Source organism: Brassica oleracea, chromosome C9 (genome assembly GCF_000695525.1).
Source record: "Brassica oleracea var. oleracea cultivar TO1000 chromosome C9, BOL, whole genome shotgun sequence".
NCBI lineage: Eukaryota > Viridiplantae > Streptophyta > Magnoliopsida > Brassicales > Brassicaceae > Brassica > Brassica oleracea.
In genome coordinates this window covers 2661208-2683105 of record NC_027756.1, presented here as the reverse complement: position 1 = coordinate 2683105, position 21898 = coordinate 2661208, and the positions used below count along the sequence as shown (strand labels likewise).

At 36.0% G+C, this 21898-nt stretch overlaps 4 protein-coding genes across 4 annotated transcripts; all 4 read right to left on the bottom strand.

Moving 5' to 3' along the window:
- Nucleotides 1–156: 156 nt before the first annotated feature.
- LOC106318674 (LRR receptor-like serine/threonine-protein kinase RCH1) lies at nt 157–4227 on the bottom strand. Its single transcript, XM_013756758.1, is given in 3 exon segments — nt 157–688; nt 691–732; nt 1245–4227. Coding segments are annotated over 3 exon segments (3354 nt in total). The 5' UTR covers nt 4114–4227; the 3' UTR covers nt 157–245.
- Nucleotides 4228–8580: 4353 nt separating this feature from the next.
- Nucleotides 8581–12622, bottom strand: LOC106318675 (probable pectate lyase 20). Its single transcript, XM_013756759.1, has 6 exons — nt 12428–12622; nt 11959–12024; nt 9881–10523; nt 9340–9443; nt 9095–9233; nt 8581–8995 (listed from the first exon to the last, which is right to left on the bottom strand). Exons 1-6 carry the CDS (start codon nt 12508–12510, stop codon nt 8774–8776), a joined length of 1257 nt encoding a protein of 418 aa, XP_013612213.1. The 5' UTR covers nt 12511–12622; the 3' UTR covers nt 8581–8773.
- Nucleotides 12623–14972: 2350 nt separating this feature from the next.
- Nucleotides 14973–16110, bottom strand: LOC106318676 (zinc finger protein 1-like). Its single transcript, XM_013756760.1, has 2 exons — nt 15792–16110; nt 14973–15694 (listed from the first exon to the last, which is right to left on the bottom strand). The coding sequence occupies exon 2, from the start codon at nt 15662–15664 to the stop codon at nt 15125–15127; it is 540 nt and encodes a 179-aa protein (XP_013612214.1). The 5' UTR covers nt 15665–15694; nt 15792–16110; the 3' UTR covers nt 14973–15124.
- Nucleotides 16111–16825: 715 nt separating this feature from the next.
- On the bottom strand, nt 16826–17712 carry LOC106316876 (sm-like protein LSM5). Its single transcript, XM_013754745.1, has 4 exons — nt 17549–17712; nt 17312–17435; nt 17121–17193; nt 16826–17021 (listed from the first exon to the last, which is right to left on the bottom strand). Exons 1-4 carry the CDS (start codon nt 17583–17585, stop codon nt 16986–16988), a joined length of 270 nt encoding a protein of 89 aa, XP_013610199.1. The 5' UTR covers nt 17586–17712; the 3' UTR covers nt 16826–16985.
- Between the last annotated feature and the right edge of the window lie 4186 nt (nt 17713–21898).

Sequence of the window (21898 nt, the reverse complement as noted above, 5' to 3'; positions counted from 1 at the left end):
CTCGGTTAATGGTATTTTATCTTTTGAAATAAATATTAATAATGCTTTCTCATTTAAACACTTATAAAGTAAAACGTTTATGTAATATTTTCATAATTATTATGTCATGAAAACATTAATAAAGTAAATTCTAGATTATTGTTCCGTTTATATTTCTTGGTTTAAAAAGACAAGAGTTTATCACAACCTCACATAGATAACTTTAGAAGTAGAGAACTTGTTCCCTAAGAAACATAATTAACAATCTATTTCAGATTTGGTCTAGCATTAGAAGTAGAAGAAGACGAAGAGTATAGCAAAGAAGACGCAGAGAAACTCGTGCTACTACTTCTCAAGTACTTAGCCGTTTGCTGCATAGTAGAAGAAGACAAAGACTCATCTCTCCCTTCTCCGTTGTTATTACAACTCCCCGAGCAACCATTATTCCCACCACCTTTCATCGGTTCCTCTCTTTCTTGACGTATCTCACTGAGCATAGCAGCCACATCTTTCATTGTAGGCCTGTCTTCAGGTATCGGGTTCACGCAGAGAAGTGCAACTCCTAGCGTTTGCATCACCTCTTCTACTTCTGACTCTGGCCTCGCTTGTAGTCCCTGGTCGATTACTTGTATATCTCTGATCTTCTTGACCCAGTCTACTATGTGAAGTCCGTCTGGTATTGTTGGATCGATCGGTTCCTTCCCTGTTAATACACATCGCTCTTCTCTGTTATCTTCATTGAATATCCATATTCTGCATAGTACAATAGTCAAACAAATCTATTATGCCCGATTGATATATGTTGCTATCAACTTGAAATGGACATGTAATTTGAAAAGTTTCAACCAAATAAACGAGAATGTATTAAAATGTTATACTACTCTTATCGTAGAGTATATACGAGTAAAAAGATTTTTAAAAATTGTTAAAAATTGTTATAATCTTTTCAACCAACTTATATGTTAAAAAGATTCATGTTCTAGAAATAAAAATTGTTTCAAAAAAAATATTTTAAGGTTTTTATGCAATTTTATTATGTTAAATTGTAAACTTAAAAAAATTGATTGTATTTACTGAATTCTTGTTAGTTAAAAATTATAGTTGCATAAAATAATGCATTTACAATCATAATTTAATATGTTTTTTTAATGTGAAAACTCTCAAACATACATATTTTTGACAGAAAGAGTGTTAAACTACTAATAAGGATTACAATAATGATTCAAGTCAGTGAACTAGTATCAAAATATAAATTTCGAAAGTACCTGGAGCTATGTAACCATAGGAACCAGCAATGGTTTTGGAAGAACGAGCAAAGTCGCCATCATCAACAAGCTTAGCAAGACCAAAATCTCCAATGTAAGGCTCAAAATCGGGGCCAATGAGAATATTATTAGCCTTGATGTCTCTATGAACAATGGGAGGAACACAATCATGATGCAAGTAAGCCAAACCCTGAGCTGCACCAAGTATAATCTTGTACCTAACCTCCCATCCTAAGCTACATTCGCCACTCCTCGCGTGAAGCAAGCTTCCTAAACTACCATTCGACATATAATCATACATAAGAAGTCTAGTGTTCTTGTTCCAGCAACATCCCAAGAACCTGACTATGTTCTTGTGTCTGATCGACCCAAGTGTCTTGACTTCAGCTGAGAATGAGTCTCGACCTCCTGATGTCTTGGCAACCGTCACCGTCACTGGCCAGAGCTTTTTCACTGCTATGACTTCTTGGTTAGGCATCTCTGCTCTATACACCACTCCAGAGCAGCCTTTCCCTATAACATTACCTTCTACCAAACACTTGAGTACATGTTCCACTGTGAAGCTGAGTTTCTGGAAAGGTGTGAACTGCCATGTCCATAGGTTCTCTCCCTTCTCTGAATCATTACCTTCCTGAATCATTTGCCTTGCGCGTAAAACCGCTAACACTCCTAGTACTGCTAGAACCGCTGTCACGCTGATAAGCAATCCAATGGCTATCTTGAGTCTTTGTGAGTGGGCAAAATCTCCACCGTGCTGGGTGTTCAACAGTGTGCTGTTACTGACAAAACAAGACCTTATACCTTTGGAACATAGTCCAGAGTTTCCTTCCATCTCTTCTGCTACTAGCTGTCTGAAAACCTTACTGTCTGGAAGATAACCAGAGAATCTGTTGTGAGAGATGTTCAGAGAAACTAAGTTTTCTAGACCGGGCAACGCAAAGAGGTCCCCTGAAAGCATGTTGTGAGAAATGTCCAGCACGGATAACCGGTTAAGCGCTGAGATCCTGGCCGGGATAGAGCCATCTAATGAGTTCCAGCTCAAGTTCAAGGCAATGTCTAGATCTTGAATGTCAAAGAGTTCTTCTGGTATGGCTCCAGAGATGTTATTGCTGCTGAGATCAAGAAGCTGAAGATTCATGCAATGACCTAGAGACGGAGGGATCTCTCCATTGAAGGAGTTCTTACTGAGGATGAGCCGGTTAAGCGAAAGGAGCTGACCAAGACTATCAGGAAGCTTGCCAGTCAAGTCATTTGAAGAGACATCAAGTACTTGAAGCTTTGTTAAAGAAGATAAAGAGAGAGGGAGGGAACCTCTAAGAGTGTTGTTACTCAAGTTTAGCATTTGAAGTTGTAAACAGTTGCTTATCTCCCAAGGAACTGGACCGGAGAGACTGTTTTCAGACAAGTCTAGGAAGCTAAGGTTCTGAAGAAGCCCTATTTCTCTAGGGATCTCTCCGGTGATCCTGTTATTGACAAGCCTTAATCTGACAAGTGAAGTGCAGCTTCCGATCTCCGGTGGGATAACACCGGAGATGGAATTAGATATAAGCAAGAGCTTGGTCAGATTACGAAGCTGGAACAAACCAGGAGGTAAAGCACCAGTGAGAAGATTCTGAGACAAGTCAAGAGCTTGAAGATTCTGACAACCAGCTAACTCGGTCGGAATATTCCCTTCTAGCTTGTTCTGCCACCCCAAGAAGATGTTAAGCTCCTTGAGCAATCCAATCTCCGGCGGAATTAAACCGGAGATCTGATTAGCATCAATCTGCAACTGAACAAGCCTTGTGCAGTTGCTTAGAACAGAAGGTATTGACCCTGTGATGTTGTTGCTGCTAAGCATAAGCTCTTGGAGATTAGACAAGTTACCAAAAGACATAGGTATGGTTCCTGAGAAAGAGTTCATAGAGAGATCAACGGCGTTTAAGCTTTTGATGAATCCAATCTCTTCAGGGATGGGACCGTGAAGATCATTCTGCCATAGAAGCATCTTCTCTAGGTTTTGAAGTTGACCTAGCTCTCGTGGAAGCGTGCCAGACAAGCCATTGTCGTATAGAAACATATTGATAAGCTCAGAGCAGTTTCCAAGCTCTTTAGGGATCTCTCCTGAGAGCATTGTTGAATAGACTGATATAGTCTCGAGCTTGCTTAGTTGACCTAACGTGACTGGCAAGTTGCCTGATATTTTCGTGGCCGCGAGCCCTAGAACCGTTAGGCTCCCACAGTTTCCGATCTCCTCTGGGATCTTCCCTGAAAGCTCCGAGTTTCCTCCGGCTCTAAGGCTCTCGAGCGTCGAGATCTTCCCGAGCTCGGACGGGAGGATCCCTGATAAGAAGTTGTCGAAAATATCGAGATTCTTGAGAGACACGCAACCTCCGAGTTCAGGCGGGATCTTTCCGGTGAGGCCATTGGAGTTTAAGATGAGTTCTTGGAGGTTCTTGAGCTTCCCTAGAGACGAAGGCATCTCACCAACGAGGCTGTTTGAGCTTAAGTCTATAACTCTGAGCTGAGAACAGTCTCCGACGTCGGAGGAGATACTTCCGGTGAGATTGGCGTTGGAGATGACGAGTTTCTGAAGTGAGGTAAAGGTAGAGATGTTGGTAGGGAATGGTAAAGCTAGCTGAAGAGAGACGACATTGATCTCTGTAACGAGGTTGTCGGAAGAGGAGCAAGTGATGTAAGGCCAGTGACATGGGTCTGAATCAGAAGGGTTCCAGCTTGAAAACGCTGTCGGTGGCGGAGAGTTCGAGCTGCGAAGCCAAGAAACCAACGCAGCGACTTCGTTGCTCGATGCAGAAGCCGAGGAGATGAAGAAAGGTAGAAACAGAGAGAAGAAGAGTGTAACAGTTAAGACCTTTCTTGGAATCGGCATTTGTTAAGACAAGATTTGTTTTCCCCTTTGGCTCTCAAATCCAAAACCAGTCTTCTCGGTTCTGCATCGATTTTGAGTCTCTCTCTCTCTTTCTCTCTCTCTTTGGCGTAGGGTTTAAGGGAGCTTTCACTTTAGAGAAGTAAATGAACTTCATATGCTCTGTCTTTTTCTTTTACCTCGAGGTTCTGTTTTTATCTGAATAATCAATTACTGTCATTAACTTTTTCTTTAAAGTCTGTTTGCTGAGACAAATGTCTAATGACAATAGTCCATAGATTAAACTTACCGTTGTTAGTTTTGGCATCTTTGGAAAATATTGTATTTATATGTTTTAGCATTTTTTTGACCCATAAGAAAAATGTTGGAAGTATTAAAAACGACCAAGAATTAATAGTTTTGTTACCTTTTTATGTAATTTAACTAAAAATACAAAAACTGAACTTGAAAAACTGTAATTACAAGATTAAGATAGAAGAAAAAACGAAGGGCATGTGGTTTTGCATAGTTTTCCTCAAATGAGTCAGGATTGTGAGTTGGTTTGTTTTCGAGACCTGAGCCAGAGCGTTTAAGATTCTTCCTCGTTTGAAGTAAACCGCGTCTATTATTGTATTAGTATAATAACGTTTCATTTATTAAGGAAAAGAAAAACAATTGGTAATGATAATAAGTTTTGAATATTGATGGATTTTGTTTCAGTGTCATGATCTTTTTAGAAGAGAAAAAACATTAGTTGTAACTTTTTTTCTCGAATATAATGTATTTATAGACAGGGCCAGCTCAATAGTTTCATATTCCTTTTTAAACTTAATATTGATTTCAAGTTTTCAATAAATATTTTTTCTTTAAAAAGATACTATAAGTAGTTTTTATAATAAAAATTGTGATGGAAACAAAAACATATTCATTAAAAATATCTTTTTGCCTCTTTTTTATTATTTTTAAAATAAAATAATATATTTTTTAAAAAAATCAGGTCTTTAACTATTAAAGAATCGGAGAGACATTGGATTGGATCCATAACGGTCGCATAATTTGTCCCTCCACTTAAAGGCGCTCTTGTTTACAGACAGACCCTAATGGATTTTATTACTATATGAAATCTCGATATTGGGTTTTTAGCAACAAAAAATGGATATTGGGCTTCAGTGCACAATATTATGGCTGGCTAAATCTGTTCCTGAATGTTCAGAACCTAGTTTGAAGCTTTTCTAAAATAGTCTTGAAATGTTAAAATGTTTCCTAAATGACAAAGGGTGTGTCATGCTCATACAATTTTTTTTTTTTGGTAAAATGCTCATACAATTTTTGTCAGAAGGAATCTGTTTTGAGAGTATTGATTGAACTTCAAGCAAGTAAACCTTTATGAATGGCCAAAGTTAACAAGTGAAACCAACGAGATAAGCAAACATCATTGTGTTGATGTAATCGCATTACTGGTGAAAGTAAACAAGAAGACGGAATACACTTTCCTGAGACAAAAGTGCCTTTTTTTTTAACAACGAGACAAAAGTGCCTAATTGTTCGTAGTCTGTTATTTCCTTGCTCGCACAAGATATATGTGATCTTTTCTAGTGAGCATTGTCACGCACATATATAATTATTATATGGGACTTTAGATTGGCTTGGGTCACAGACTCACAGATAATTTAAGTTGTAAGTAAAATTATAAATAGGGTTATCCATAGAAGAGTAAATTAAACCTTTTTTTTTTGTAGATTAAAAAATTAAAGTATAACTTTACATCGTAGACTGTTGTAGAAATCATGGTGCTTGACAATTGTAAAAACAATAACAGGTATAACTATCAGAGCCTGGTGGCTTCTCAATGCAAGTTCCGAACCCTTTTAACGTATTAAAACACACTTGCCTGCACTTTGCCAACAAACATTCTTTCCCTGGCATAAGTTCTTTGTTGCATCTCTTTTGAGCCTCAGTTTTAGGAACGACCAGTAACACTGTAGCCAAATTTTAAACAATTTTATACAATTTAAATACAACTGCTTCTATATCGACATAGTTATGATAATATAAATAAACAGACAATTTACCTGAGAAGAGAACCATCAAAACCATAAAATAAGAAACAAATTGCTTGGACATGATGAAAGTGTTTTTATATGTTTTTAGTATTTCTTAAGATGTATTGTAATATCCGTTTTCTCTTTCACCAAGAATCTGTCTTATATACTACTCCACCTCAGAGTCAAACAATATCATGGTAGTAAAAATGTATCAACTGAAACAATATGTATTTAATAAAATGTATTTAATACTCCTTCTGTTTTTTCTTTTAATTTAGCGTTTGGAATTATGGTCATTAATTATCTAACTAAACATAATTCAACTAATAGAAAAATAATTTGCAGAATATAACGTAGTATCATACAGTATAAAAAGCAATAAATTTTATATTGAAATTTGAAACATCATGTAATTTGAAACAAAAAAAATCTTCAAAACATCATCTATTAAAAACAGAATAAGTTTTAAATGTCTTGACAATTACAGTTCTGAATATTATTTGTTGACTGAAATTTTCAATTTTCATGTCTTTTGTTGACCATCATGATAAATGCGTTGTTTTAGTCGTAACTCTAATTACATGTGTTTTTGTGTAGGGTGTGAGCACAAAATAAGTATAATCTCCGTTTAAAAAAATACTAGTACCATTTCTCAAGGAAAATTACATGTGACGGCCACAGGTAGACACATCATCAGTTCATCACTATCGACCACAACACTTCCATTAGACACGGCCAGAGCTGATGCAGACCCTTGAAGATGTTTGCGCAATGAGTTAAGTGTGTTCAGGCCCAACTCTTCACTCGTGTTTTGGGCTGAGACTGAGAGTGGTCTTCTTTTGAGACATTCTTGGTTGAACTGCAGGCTTTGCCAACAATATTTCACAAAATCAACAGATTTATCGAACCTGATACCCAAGATATTCAAGTAGTCTAAAAATTACATTGCTTAAAACAAATTAAATTAATTGAGGTAGTGTGACATGTTAGGAGAAGCGTTTGGTAAAGCAAATATTTTAATGAAAGAGAAGCAAGCCATTGGCCAAACCTATCTTATCAACAACATAACACGACATTGACAATGATATTAAGGCCCATTCTTTAATTCACTCTCATGTGCTTGCTGTCTCCTCTCACGTGGTTTCACCACCTTCACATCCGCTCTTATCCCATCGAGACGATAATACCCCACACCTATCAATTATTATTAGGGATGTTCTCGTCAAGCACCAAATGGGGTTAGTCTGGTTCACATCTTTTTTAATTCCGGTTTGTGATCTCTATGGTTTTGTCGGACTTAGTCATGCCCAACCAACATGTACCAGACTTAGCCTAATAAAGGCTACTGGCCAAGCTTAGATCTAATAATAACATGCCAGACCTTGGCCAGTCGACGAGGACTTCACCAACATTATGCATTACAATCAATAAATGTCACAGCATTCCACAAATAACTGCTATGTCTTGGACTTTTGTTTATACTCCTTGTTCTAAAACGCGGGCGCCTAGTCACAGCATTCCACAAATAACTGCTATGTCTTGGACTCTTGTTTATACTCCTTGTTCTAAAACGCGGACGCCTAGCCGACTAGGCGCCCGGTTAGGCGTTTGACGGATGTTCACTGCCACGATTTGATCAAATTGGCTGAACTAATCGGGAACCCGATTAATAATTTAAAAACCGAATTTAAACCAGTAACTATTGGACTTTTGAGACATAATGCGGCCCATAAAATAGGCCCAATTGTCTGTAAAAATAAGAATCCTTCTGTATGTATATATAGGAGACTCCAAGACTCGTCACAGACATAAGTAGCCGATGTGGGACAAATATAAGTCAGTTTTAATTTTTTTTTCCTAATTCGCGCTTATTTAATAAAAAAGAAATGATGCTTCATCTGAAGCGTCGAACACTCTACCTGTTACAGCAGCAAATGCTTCCCGAACCGATGGACTATCTCGGTTCTACGTTAAGATTTCACATGTTTTAATATATATATGTATATTTATAATTAAAATATATAAAAACTAGGTTCCGCGTATACTCTGATTAATCTCCGATTTTTTTATAACTCGTTAGGCCCGGGATCACCGCCCGACTAGCGCCTAGCATAGTTCCGAACAGGGTTTATACTTCTTCTGTGATAACATTTTTTTGTTATACAAAGAATTTATTTTAGCATTCCAACGCATTCTATATTTATTATAAATTAATTTCAAAATTTATTAATTGTGTAAATAATTTAATTTATTTCAAATAATATTAATTAAATAGATATAATTAATAAAACCTAAATATACTTTAATTATATTTTCTTAACTTCTGTGAAAATATCAAAATGTCACTTATACAAGAGAGGGAGTACTTGTAAAACCAATGAATTGGTGAACTTCAAGTTTATGTAATCATCGTTGTGAGGAGATATTAAGATGAGATAGTAAGGAAGAGTTCCAACTTTGCTTGCCTTTTATAGATACATCAATCAAAATATAAGATGGTGGTACAACAAGAATATAAGCATACGACTTTTATAATACAGTCGAGGCAGTTTTTTTAAATCAAGCCTCGGACATTTCAATAGTGTGCTATTGCCACGTATAAATGCAAAGAACCCCAAAAGAAAATTAATTAGTAAGTATTAACACCGGCGACCAGCTCTGCAATTAAGAGCACCGGCATTGGAGGTGATGACGCCAACAAGGGAAGATGATTTGGCTGCTAAACTTGAAGCTCTAGCGTAACTAGCTCCAAGCCCTGATCCAGAACGTGTAAAGAAAGCACCGTTTAGGAAAAGGTCTCCTTCTGATCTCCAGTTCCAGTGCTTCCATTGCCACTCCCCTGCATAGTCTCTCTTTGTCACCTGCCCACACAGAATAGATCCTATCAGCAAAACTGTATAGGAACCCGCAGTGATAACTTGTGTTCCTACAGCTTTTGATGTTTGGAAGAAAGTAAGCACCTCTTTAGCAAACCGGTTGCTCGGAGCAAGATATCTGTTTCCCTGGCTGTTGATAGTGGGACTCGCACTGCCACCAATTGCATACATTTCCCAGTGCGTGTAGTCATTGTTAACTACATGGAAATATCCATGCCTACACCTGGAATTAAAAAAATGTTCATTCTTTAATCTTCTAAATCTAACAACCTACCCAATGAGACAAATCCAAATGAGGAGTAACATCCTAAACCATTCAAAATATGTACCTTGGCATCCTCTGGATAAGGCCCTCACCAAAATGGTTGTAAGCAATAGTAACCTGCATCACTTTGTCCCTTGTGTAGGTGTCACTATGCCCCAGCAACATAACCTGTCAAGCAAGTTCCTTTATCATTACTACCAAAACCCAAAAATCCAAACCGTTCTTATTTCTCTGAATCCAAAAAAACTTAGAATCTAGAACCCATTGAGTACATGAATCTCCAAAATACGATTTAGATACCTAAAATATTAGTTATAATTAGTTTTAAAATAATAATATATTTTTGTAAACTAAAAATATTCAAAAAACTGAATTCCCCGAATATTTTTATCTGAATTATATGAAATTATTCAAATTACCTAATATTTTAATCTGAACAAACTGAACTATCCTGATATTTTATCTAAAAATCTGAATTATCCAAAATTATTCCAAAAACCTGAACCAAACCGGATTTATTTTGGGTATCAGCTAGTTCCAAATTTTTTTTACAAGAACCGAGAAAACCGGGAAAAAAACTCCAACAAACCAATTGAAGCTTTTACCTCGTTGTGGTGGGTGAAGTAATTATTGGAGATAGTAATAGCCGTGGAAGACATCACAGCATCAATAAGCCCATCAGCACAACTCGAAAGCGAGTTATGATCAATCCAAATATGACTCGACCCAAAGATCGAGATCCCATCGCCATCCGCCATCGTCCTCCACCCGTAATGCGACGGGGAGCTTCTCACCATCGCGTTCCCCGTCGGCTTGCAGTCGTGTATATGGACGCCGTGGATGATGATGTTCGTCACGTACTGGATCGTGACGCACGCGCCGTTGGCGATGTGCACGTTGGCGCCGCGGCCGTCGATGGTCTTGAAGCTGTTCATGATGAGCTCTTCTCTCAGTGTTATGACCATGTCGCGCTTGAAGACGATCCAGAGCGGCTCGTCCTGGATCACGGCGTGGCGGAGGGTTCCCGGGGTCGGGTTCACCGGGTTGTCGTCGCCCGGGTCGGAGACGACGTAGTAGCGGCCGTCGCGGCCGCCGATCGCGTTGCGGCCGAATCCGATCGAGCAGTCGGCGAGGTGCTTGCGGCGGAGTTTCCATTTGCGATCGCAGCGCCAGCAGTCGTCGATGGGGTTGCCGGTGGAGCAGGAGAAGTAGCCGAGTCGTCTCCGCTCTGTGCTGTTACGGGTGCTCCTGAAACATCAAAGCCGGTTTAGTCGAACCGAAATAATTGTTTTATAAATTAATTTGATATGATTAACCGAGATTAAACCAATAGTTGTTATTAGGTGGGCCACTTAATGCGTCGGTGGGAACGTTCTTATGCATTGATTGGCGCAGGAATTATTTAATTTACGAATAAAAGTCATATCTTTTTAGTTTCTAGAAGCAAAACAAAAGAAAATTGTTAAAATATTAGAGAAACGAAGTTGAACTCCAAAATACTCTCAGCAATTAGCTTAATTGCAACATTTTTAGTATTTGCGATCAATACAGGTTTTGAGATTTTGGAAATTACATATAGTTTAGTAAGAATTTTAATCAGTTTTTTTTTAAATATTAATTGTATATATACAATCTGTATAGTTTAGTAAGAATTTTAATCAGTTTTTTTTTAAAATATTAATTGTATATATACAATCTGTAAAATTCTGAAGATCTTAAATCAATATTTTACTTATCAAAAAAATTCACTTATCAATATCTTAAATTTCTACAAAAAATTAAGCTAATGTATCACGTGTTTATCTCCGTGAATCCGTGATGTTCAAAATGATAATAAGTTTCACATAACTGCTTCTGTATACTATTGGTGCCAATTGAAATGGTTCTAAAGAACACTACACGAGGCATTTGCATGGGCTGGTCGCAGTTCACTATTACTAACGATTAGGTGTTTGTTGGAACATTTACACATGCTTTTCTCCGAAACAAAAACATTACACGTGTTCTTTTGGACCAATGTGTCTAATAATTCCATAAGATTTTTCGCAAGCAATAATATTTATTACTTTATATTTTTCTTGTTTTATTTCAATGATGCAACTATATGATCTGGTGGCATTGCATTTAATGAGAAAATCTCACCCAAATCTATAACCAAATGAAGCCATCCATGTACATCAGTACATGATGTTTTGGTGTTTGGTCCACCGCCAGAACTCTGAAACGCTCGGTAAGGATGAGCATAAAGAATTTATCTTAACTAATTATTTTCCCACACCATTTTTTATCTTTCGCCTTTCACGTACATACTACAAGTATAAGTTATCTCGAATTGCGTCTATATCTCGAGGTGTGGTGTTTTCCCCTTTGACCAGAATGTATTAAATTTCTTACAGAAGTGCCATGTGAGTACTCTGCTCCACATAAATACAACTTACCAGTTTTCTGAATTTTTTCCTTAATTAATTCCAATAGAAAATCAACACGAATTTATCCAACCAAACGTGTAGGTTAAGTGTAGTTTATTGTTTTATACTAATAAGTACCCAACTGCAATTGAAGAAACAGATACGTACCTCCTATTTAAGAATTAGCAAACAGACATTATAATTACTAGTATGCTAATAAAGCTAAAACACAACCAACTGTATATAGGGTTTTTTGAAGCAACAGAAAAACTCACATGTCCACCATGGCAGCTACTTCGTCTGGATTATCAACTGCATGTTCATGCCATGTTTCATTAGACCTGAAATCAATTAATTAATTCATTAATTACAACAGAATTACATTTACTATCTCTAACCCAACATGAAACAACTCAATTATAAAAACTATTTACTAAGCCTCGATCGCTAATTCATTACTAGTATACAAATTGAATTGTTGCATTGGTAGTTAGTAATAAAACATTGGTGTTTGAGACACGGATCTGTACATGGTCGATAGAAAGATCCTGAACTACAAGAATTTTGAGATTACAAAATCAAGTTATGCAGATCAGTAATTCAAAGAAAAAGAGTTGTCGTGTTCTACCATAAAATTTTCAGTTGCTGCTGGAGATTCAATGCTACGTTCTTTGAACCAGATCACGTAAAACAATTAACCCCATACTGAGCTAAGAAAATTTCGATATAATAACAATTAATCACCTGGTGGAATCGACGCCAGTGAAGAGCATTGATGATAGGAGTAATGCAGAAGCGAAGAGGACAAGTACTTGGGTGATACCCATTGTTCTTCCTCTGCTCTGTGGTGTTTCTTTGTCTCTGTCTGATGCAGAGGCTTTTGTCGGTCTATTGTATTCCAAGAAGGAAGGAGAAAAGATGAAAAGAGTTTAAGAAGGGCTCTAGTGGGAGGTGTTGTTTTATAGGAGAAAATGGCCGGGACATATTCTACTAGAATAATGTTTGACCTAATTAATTATTTTAAACAAAATATTATACAACTTCATTAAATTGATTTTGTTATAATTATGACAATAACTCAAAAAGGCCGCATAATGAAATAAATATTTCACCATAGTTGTAGAGATATTTTACACAATTCATAATGTCCGTGATGTGACAAGAGACAAATGATACAATAACAGAAAGATAGGTTGTACAAACTGTTAATCAAAGTGGAAATTTTAATGATAGTTGATGTTATAATTGTAAATTTTTCACATTTTTCATATGTTGTACTTACTAAAACAATATACGTTTCACATAATATAAAGTTTAGTATCAACCAAAATGTATACTTCTATTCTGGGAAAATACGCTAAATGGACAAAGTTGGGGTACTATTTTTAATTGGGATTTGTTTTATTTGATTAGTTATTATTACGTTCGACTAATAATCATAGATGAACCACTTCTCTGTTTGTTCTATTGCCTAATCATATCCAAAGTTTTAATAACCAAATAACAAAACAAACCGAGCTTTTTCTACTTTCCAATTTTCATCTCCTTGCTATTTAATTTTCTCATTGGCATCCCTCTTTCTATCACGTGCGGTAGGCCAGGTATATCATGTGCCGGACGGCTGTTCATTCCGACACGTTCGTCTCATAAAAGTCTCCAAGTTATTGTTTAACATAAACACATGTATATAGAAATCTTCTCGTCAGCGGCGAATGTCCGGAAAACACGCCGGTGATTAGCTCAACGTGGCAGATTACAAAATCAAACCCAATCAAACTTGCGTGTATTACCTTGAAGACCCAATCATCGTCGTTTGCATATATTTTTCCTACTGTATTTTTATAAGAAAACGTTAAGATTCGGCCTCTGTTAACTATAACTGTACATATTTATACAGCTACATAATGGATTTTTATAATAAAAATGGTTTCTACCAAAATGGACAAACATACAGGCTTTTGAAAGAAGATAGAGAATTAAGCAAAAGCTTACTATGAGAACCTAAAACATAATTAGAATATTTAAACCAAAAAATTATACTTAGATTAGAGGTGAAAATACAGAAGCAAATGATCAAGAGTTCTTTTCTTTTAGTTGAAGAGTCTATGACCTCCTCGTCCTCTTCTGCCACGGTTTCCACAGTCTCTCACCGCCATGACAGCTACATGATGGTGCCAAGAAAGAAAAAGTTAAAGGATGTAAAGCAAAATTGATTTAAATAAAGGTATTATCAACCGCTAGAATATTTCTCATAATTGTAGCAATGAAATAAATAGAGAAAATAGTAAAGAAGAGAAACGAACTTAATTTTTATGTTAAAAACTCAAAAGCATGATATTTTGTGTCTTCTTCTTATTGGTTTCTTTTTTTATTTGTATTTATATTTTTAGTAGTGTTTTGTCTGTGAAATATAAACATTATAATTTTATAAATAGATATTATTAGTTCAAAGGCTGTAATAAATTATTGTTCATGAGTTTTTAAAATTTAATAATAAATTAAACAATATTTTTATATATATATAACAAAGTTTTTTAGCACAACATATATACTTTTTATCAGGTAAGATAACTTCAAAATATTCATGAATTTAATATATTTAGTAATAATAATAATTATCAAATCAGTAAAATTCGTTTTTAATTTATGATTAATTATATATTAGCAAATCTCTTAATCATTACAGATAGCTATGACTTTAACCGTTCTAATATATAAATTTAACGCAAGAAAGAAAAATTATTTTACAAATAAAAGTATAAATAAATATAAACTCAAAAGCATAATAATATCTACTATTTTGGGGGGGGGGGAATAGTATCTACTATTATTTAATAAATTTCATATATAATTTTAAAGAAAATAGTTTAAATGAACAAAATCTCTATTTTCAGAACTAGACACACAATTCAGTCGGTCATTAATTTCCACATGTTGGACAATGGACAGTGATTAGGCTTCCAGACTGACCAACATTAATTAGCCAAAATAATTTTTGCAATATGCATAGATGTTCCGTGATATTATGAAAACAATAATGAGTTCGGCCAATAACAGATTATGTCATGTGTGAGTGTTCTTTTCCATTTTTTTTTGTGACATCATGTTCTTGATTTTCCTTTCTTCATTTAATAGTAATTTACTAGATAATAATTTCGAGCCAAAAGAAAAACCCAGCTAAAATAATTAAGTCTGGTATCCACATGAGGATTTTTTTTTAAATTATCCTTTGGCAGCTTGAAAATATTATCTTCTACATAGTGTAGATTAGCTAGCTTTCTCGTGGCACTATAACCATTATAACATATGCATCGGGATACAATAAATCTTCGGATTCTGTTCACGATAGGACGATTCTCATGCATGAAAGAAACATATACGTAGAAGTACTGTCACGTGTGGAAACATCTTTTCCCACTAATGTAACAATAAATCCTAAGATTACAAATGGAGGGAGAGATCAAAACACTGGCTTTGACCATCCTCACTATTCACCACGTTACAGTTATGATCCAAAATTTGAACACGTTTTTGACCAAGATACCCTCCTTTGTTATCTCTACCTTGATGGGATGACGCCAACACGACATGTGCACCGTTGGATCTGAAGATTGGAAGGTCTGTATGAGAAGCTTGAAAGCATCCAATGGACGCAGAGGAAGGATAGCTTAAGATGGTCAAGTGGTGTGGTCCGTGTGGAGATGGGGAGGATAAAAAGACAGGTAACGTGTGAAGCAAGTCATTGTTGTTGACAAAATCGTAAGCCCTTTTTGCTCTTCTAGCATCGGTTCTCTCTTTCTTGTGAGCATTCTGGTGGCCTCCTAGGGCTTGAGAACTATGGAACTTTCTAGAACAGAAGAGACATGGGAATAGTCTAGATGAAGATGTGTCTTCGTCTGTCTTGTTGGCTTCTTTTGTTGGCATGATCTGATCTTCTTCTTCCTCCTCCTCTTCTAAATGATGCTGATGATCTTCTTCCATTCTATGTTACCTCTACTACACCAAAAGAGACTAAAAATAAGATTAGATTAGTTTCCAATAAGTGAACCAAACAACTTGGAGAGCCAATGTGACTAAATGAAAAGGGTATATATGACTATTTATATACCTTATGCTGGAGACCTAAGAGATAATGTGTGTTGTGGGTTTGAGAAGTTGAGTTTAAAAGGGTGATGGAGAAGATGAGAAGTAGAAGAGAAGCCAAGTTAGATGGTGTTTGAGAAGCGTTGGAAAATGTGAAGAATCTGAAACTGTGAGTGGATTCATTAGTGCTATTACTGTTAAGTGTTCTGTTCTGAGCAGAGCCAACTTTGGGAGCAGGTTCTTTTACAAGTATGGGCTTGGGAACAGAAGAGATAAGAGTCAGAGATAAAGAGAGAGAGAAGAGAGAATTGGTGAAAGTGGTGCATGTTGATGAGATGGAGAATGATTGGTGAGAAAGAGACTAAAGAATTTGGGAAGTGAAACTTCTTTTTCATCTGTCTTGAGATTAGCATTTTTTGCTTCTTCAGATGGAATTCATATGTGTGCTATTGGCCTTATCATAACTTCCTACTTTGTTAATGTTGACCATGTCTTTAATGAACTTGCTTTGAACTTTGTATTTACATTTGGGATTAGATAAGAATCATAAGATTAGTTCGGATTGAGAAACGTACTAACAAATCACGCATTGGTCTCTTAAACAAGGTTTGGGAAAGTGATGCCAAATTGGTGTAAGAAAAAGGAAGGATGGGTGATGGGTAGTCCATAAAGATCGATGATGGGTACTGACTGCACCGCCCACTTCCCCCTTGCAGCAACTTGTCTCCACCTAGTTGGCCACTTCTCATTCAACAGCCAAAATGGTAGTAAGTCATTGGGATTTATATTTATGGATCTGTCTCAGCCCATTTAGCTTAGATTCTAGTATATTATTGTTATTGCCATAGTCGGCGTTGGTTTAGCTTATCTAATTATCTTATATTCGTACTGATTCAGTATAGAAAAAAACAGATGGAGTCTCACAAGCGCGCTGCAGCTGAGTTCGCGTCTGCATGGTACAAGTGAAATGTGAATGCAACATGCACTGGTATGAGAGCTGCATCTGTTTTTGAGAGAGTACACTCTGTTGATGACTACTAATCCAAATGTACGAATGTCTAAAAGAAGCAACGGTCAATAGAACAACGCAAAGAGAAGTTGAATAAGTAGAACCACTGAACTACTGAACTTCAATAGAACAATTTGTCATTATGAGTTGAGAAATGATCAACTAGTAACTTGTCTTGTGAACAAAAGAGTTGGATCAAAAACCAAAATCTCATTCTACGTCTTCTGGAGCTCCACCTGGCACCAACTGCATACACAACATTTTTTCAATACCGGTTTATTAGCATTTTGACGATTCAAAATGGTTTAAGTGTTCATAATCATAAATCACATGGAGGTGACATACAATGGCGATGTTGTTGCCATTGAGTAGAATCTGATCAAGCTTCGTTACACGGCTTCCTTCTGCTGTGATCTCACTGCACGATTTAAAGACACGAAGATATGATCTCCTAAACCGGATCAACCCAATCGATTAACCGAACTAAACCGATCATAGCAAAAAAAAAAAAAAAAAGAAAGCGAGAGGAGACTTACTACTCGGTGACATCCTCAAGGACCATGTTGACGTAAACGTCGAAGCCTTTGAGAACCCCAACGAGCTCCTTGTCTCCTTTCATTATCACCCTTATCTTCGACCCTATGCACCTGTCTATTAGCTCTGCAACCAAGAAACAGAGACCAGGTCTTTTTATTCAAGATCAAGTTTTTCGATTTAGTTTTGTAATAAAGACAAAGAAGTGAGAGATGTTGAAGGAAGAAGAGTAGAGATACCTGATGGAAGAAGCTGCGACGGATTGTTGCTCGCCATTACGATGGATGAGCGCACTACGGCGAAGTTGAAGAAGCGATTCGATTTTTAGGGTATCTTTAGTCGACGACAATCAATTTGCAAGAAAACCCTCAAACTATCTGTTTTTTGCAAGACGGACTTTCAACTATAGAAACTTGTCTATTTAACCTTCCATCTAATTTAAATGTATCAACACTTCAGCACCGCCGACACCAAGTAATGTAAAAGTAAAAATAAATGTATAAAACCCTATTATTGCATAGTGATATTATTATTTTTTGTCATGAAATTATCTGCCTTTTCTTTTCCATCTAGTTTATTAAAGGGTTAAAACCCAAAGGACCAAACCCACAAAAAACGATACAAAGATAAAACCATAAAGTCCAAAACAAAAGGACGAACTAAAAAAGAGACCACTTTGGGCCTTAAGCCCATCAACCTAAACCCGGAAAGCGCCACTTCATTCACGTGTGTTACATGGACGGGACAAGTGTTCAAGACCTCACCAGCGAGAAACACGCGTCACAAGGCCGCCACATCACCGAAACCCAACACGAGGGCACGTGTCCGAAGATCGGAGCCACCTCACTTCACCGGCATGCAAATCACTGTCGCCGCACTATTCGGACATCCACTGGAGACATCATCTTCCGCCGGAGTCATAGAAAAGACGCGACCATACTCCACCATGAAAGCCAGCCAAACCCGTTGAAGACTATAGATCTCGAACCAAGGATCTACGCTTCTAAGAGTACATCAATCATCTGCGATCGATCCAAAAACAACATGGATTCTCAGATCGAGAGTCGATTGGGCAAAGGGGAGATCATAAGCGTAGATCAGAAACTGATTCCGGAACAACCCGGAGAGAAAACCGGCGAAAGAACAGTGCTATCAGAGCCACCGCTTCCCGGAGCGAAAGCCGGCGAAACCGGTGCTGTCAGAGCAACCGTTTCCCGGAGACGAAAGCTTTCGACAGCAGTGTAGAAGGAATCACCGCTTCCGAGAATCAAACTCGATAACCGGAGATGGAGTTGTAGGATCTCCGATTGAGGTTTTTTCTCATCCCTTCCTCTGTGTCGGATTTAGGAGAGAGAACAGAGCAGAAGGAGAGAGAAACCTTCCCCTCATGCCTATTATCTTATTTGCATAAAAGTGTACATAAATATCTTATATCCATATATTAATCCTCCCTGAAAATCAGTGTAGATGTGTGGTTCTATTCATGAAATTATCTACCTACTACATGTGCTACTGGTCTGAGATTTGGGGATTTAACAGAAGCATCTAGAAGAGTAGTACTAGGTAAGTGATAATAGAATGTTTTAATGTCACACATGAACTCAATAGATCATCTTCAATAGAACACTATTTTTTTCTATATTTTACACTAAAATAAAGTAACTATATTATAGAGTTGAATTTGCTCTAATGGTTTACTTTATAATAGAGTTACGCTATAATAGAGTGAAATATAGAGAAATATTTTTTTTTACTCTATATTCCTCTATATTTACTCTATAGAGTTGGATTTGCTCTAATATTTTTGTACTATATATCCCTCTATATTTAGAGTAAAAAAACAACATTCCTCTATATTTCACTTTATTATAGAGTAAACTATTGAAACAAATTCAACTCTATTATAGAATTACTCTATTTTAATGTAAAATATAAAGGAAAATTAGTGTTTCATTAGAGATGCCCTTACGCTGCTTCAACGATCCACTTTGAAGAACTTTCTCCATTATTGTATTGAAGATTTTGGCACCGAATGAAATTAGTATGATTCATATTTAGGACCGGCCTTAACATAAAACAATCACGGTATACAAATTGGATGATATATGTTTTGGATAGTTTGGAAGTCGGATGATCCATATGTATTAAGCATGTAAAATTTGAAGGCTAGACGAATGTTTTATCCGAATTTGAATCAACTAAAATTTGGAAAAATGTTTTGAAGGAAACAAACAAGTTGTAAATATTAAAATGCCAAGCATCCACACTCTAAGAATGAATCAATGTTTCTTAGTTAAAAAGGAAGAAAATAAAGTTAACTGAGAAAGCAGAGAACGTGAATAGACCAAAACGACCTAAGACCATCTCCAATGTATTTCTTTATTTTTTCCTCTATAATAGAGGAACTTTATAATAGAGGTGAGTTTCTCTCCAATGTATTCCTCTATTTTCCCCTCTAAAAAAGATCATTCTTAAGAGATTCTTTTTGAATTTTACAATTAACACCCTTTAACTTATAAATGTTGAAAATTAAATCATTCATTATATCTTTTGGATTTTTTTATAAAAGTGCAATATTATTTAATTTAAACAGTTTGTTACAAAAACATTAAAAAGAATAATAAAACAAAGTATACATTATCTAACCATCATTATGGAGATCCGAAAGTAATTTACCATAATGATAAGTTATTTTAATATGTTGTATTAATTAATATTTAAATAAATATGTTATCAATATGTAAAGTTTATGTAGATTTTTTAGTAATTAAACTAATTAATAATTTTAGTTTTAAATATAAAATTTAAGTATTATTTGTTAAAAAAAATAGACTTTCACATAAAATAATATTATTATTTATTTATTTTATTTACTTATAACTGTAAAAAATTAAAAATATTATGTAAACAAAAGATAATTGGGTTTTATATGTAAAAACAATGTATTTCTACGTAAATATGTATTTTAATTATAACCACATAAAGTTAAAGGACTATTGTGTAAATAAAAAAAAATATGTCTTTATTATAGAGGAATGCCTCAATTAAATAGCAATCTCTATTTTAGGAGAAGAAATAGAGATAAAATGAATTAGATTTTCCTTTATTATAACATATAGAGGCAAATATATGGATGAGTTGGAGATGCTCTAAGCAATCTTGAATCTTGCCGAAAAACCGTCTAGAGTCATGCGATCTCCCCCACTCTCGGATAAAAATTGACTAATGGCTACACCTCAACTCCGTGGTCTTATCACTGTTGTCTCTAACTGTACTGTCAATGTTTTGAGAAGTTATAATCCATTAAAAAGGAAAAGAAAATGCAAAAGTATCAGTCAGCTGTACTAGAAAGTATAAACCCAAAATATAACTCTTCTGACAGTAACTGATTACATATTGTTGTATTTGGGGAGTGAAAGGGTAAAATTTTGCCTTATTCTTGTGATATTTCACAAAATCCAAAAAGGCAGTATTGCCCCATGTCATCAGTGTGATGAGCGCGATTCCTTCAAGTGAATATTGCCTCAGTGATAGTCTAGATTCATTGGAGCTGCACTTATACACAAAACGTTTGGGGTGACTATGATTATATATACCTCGTTATTGATGTGGTAACCACTTAGGTATTTTAATCATTTATCCACGAAAATTGATTCAATGGTTCAAAAATGACGATAGGTCATTCAAATTAGATGAAGATTGAATATGTCATGCACCACTTGGTATATAATCTGCTTATAATGTGCTATGCTATTACAGTACCTTTCGACATATTTCAAATGGTATGTATAAACACTACAAGAAAACGTAGCAGTAACAACGGCGGTTTACGACGAAATTATTTCCTCGTAACTTTACATGGGCTTTACAACGCAATTACGACGAGACATTATTTCGTCGTAAACTCCATGGTAATTATTTCGTCGTAAAGTCAATGTAAGTTTACGACGAAAGTACGTGGAATGCGAAATAGTTGTAAACGTTACATCGACATTACAACGAATCATGTTACCGTTATATAAAGGTGAAAACGTGCATTCAATGTGCTTTAACTTACCTAAATTCGTTGTAAAGTCGTTGTAAATGTTCCATGTAAAATCCATGTAAAACTTTTCTTGTAAAATCATTGTTATATTTCTCTATATATATATGTCATTTCCCACAACTCTCTTCTTCACAACACACAACTCTCTTCCTCTCGAACCTGATGGCGTTTAGACTATGTTCCTCATTCAGCCACCAATTACTATTTCGAAGATGACGATAAGGAACATGAGTCATTCGTCTGTCTGCCAATTCAGTGGAATGACAAGGAGAAAGTGGACGGAAGTGCAGCTGGTTTGTACTTGAGAGGAACCTTTGACGATGGTTGGAGGTTCCTTTCAAGTATAAACCAACTGCACTTCCGTCCACTTCTCCTTGTCGCTCCACTGAATTGGCAGACAGACGAATGACTCATGTTCCTTATCGTCATCTTCGAAATAGTAATTGGTGGCTGAATGAGGAACATAGTCTAAACGCCATCAGGTTCGAGAGGAAGAGAGTTGTGTGTTGTGAAGAAGAGAGTTGTGGGAAATGACATATATATA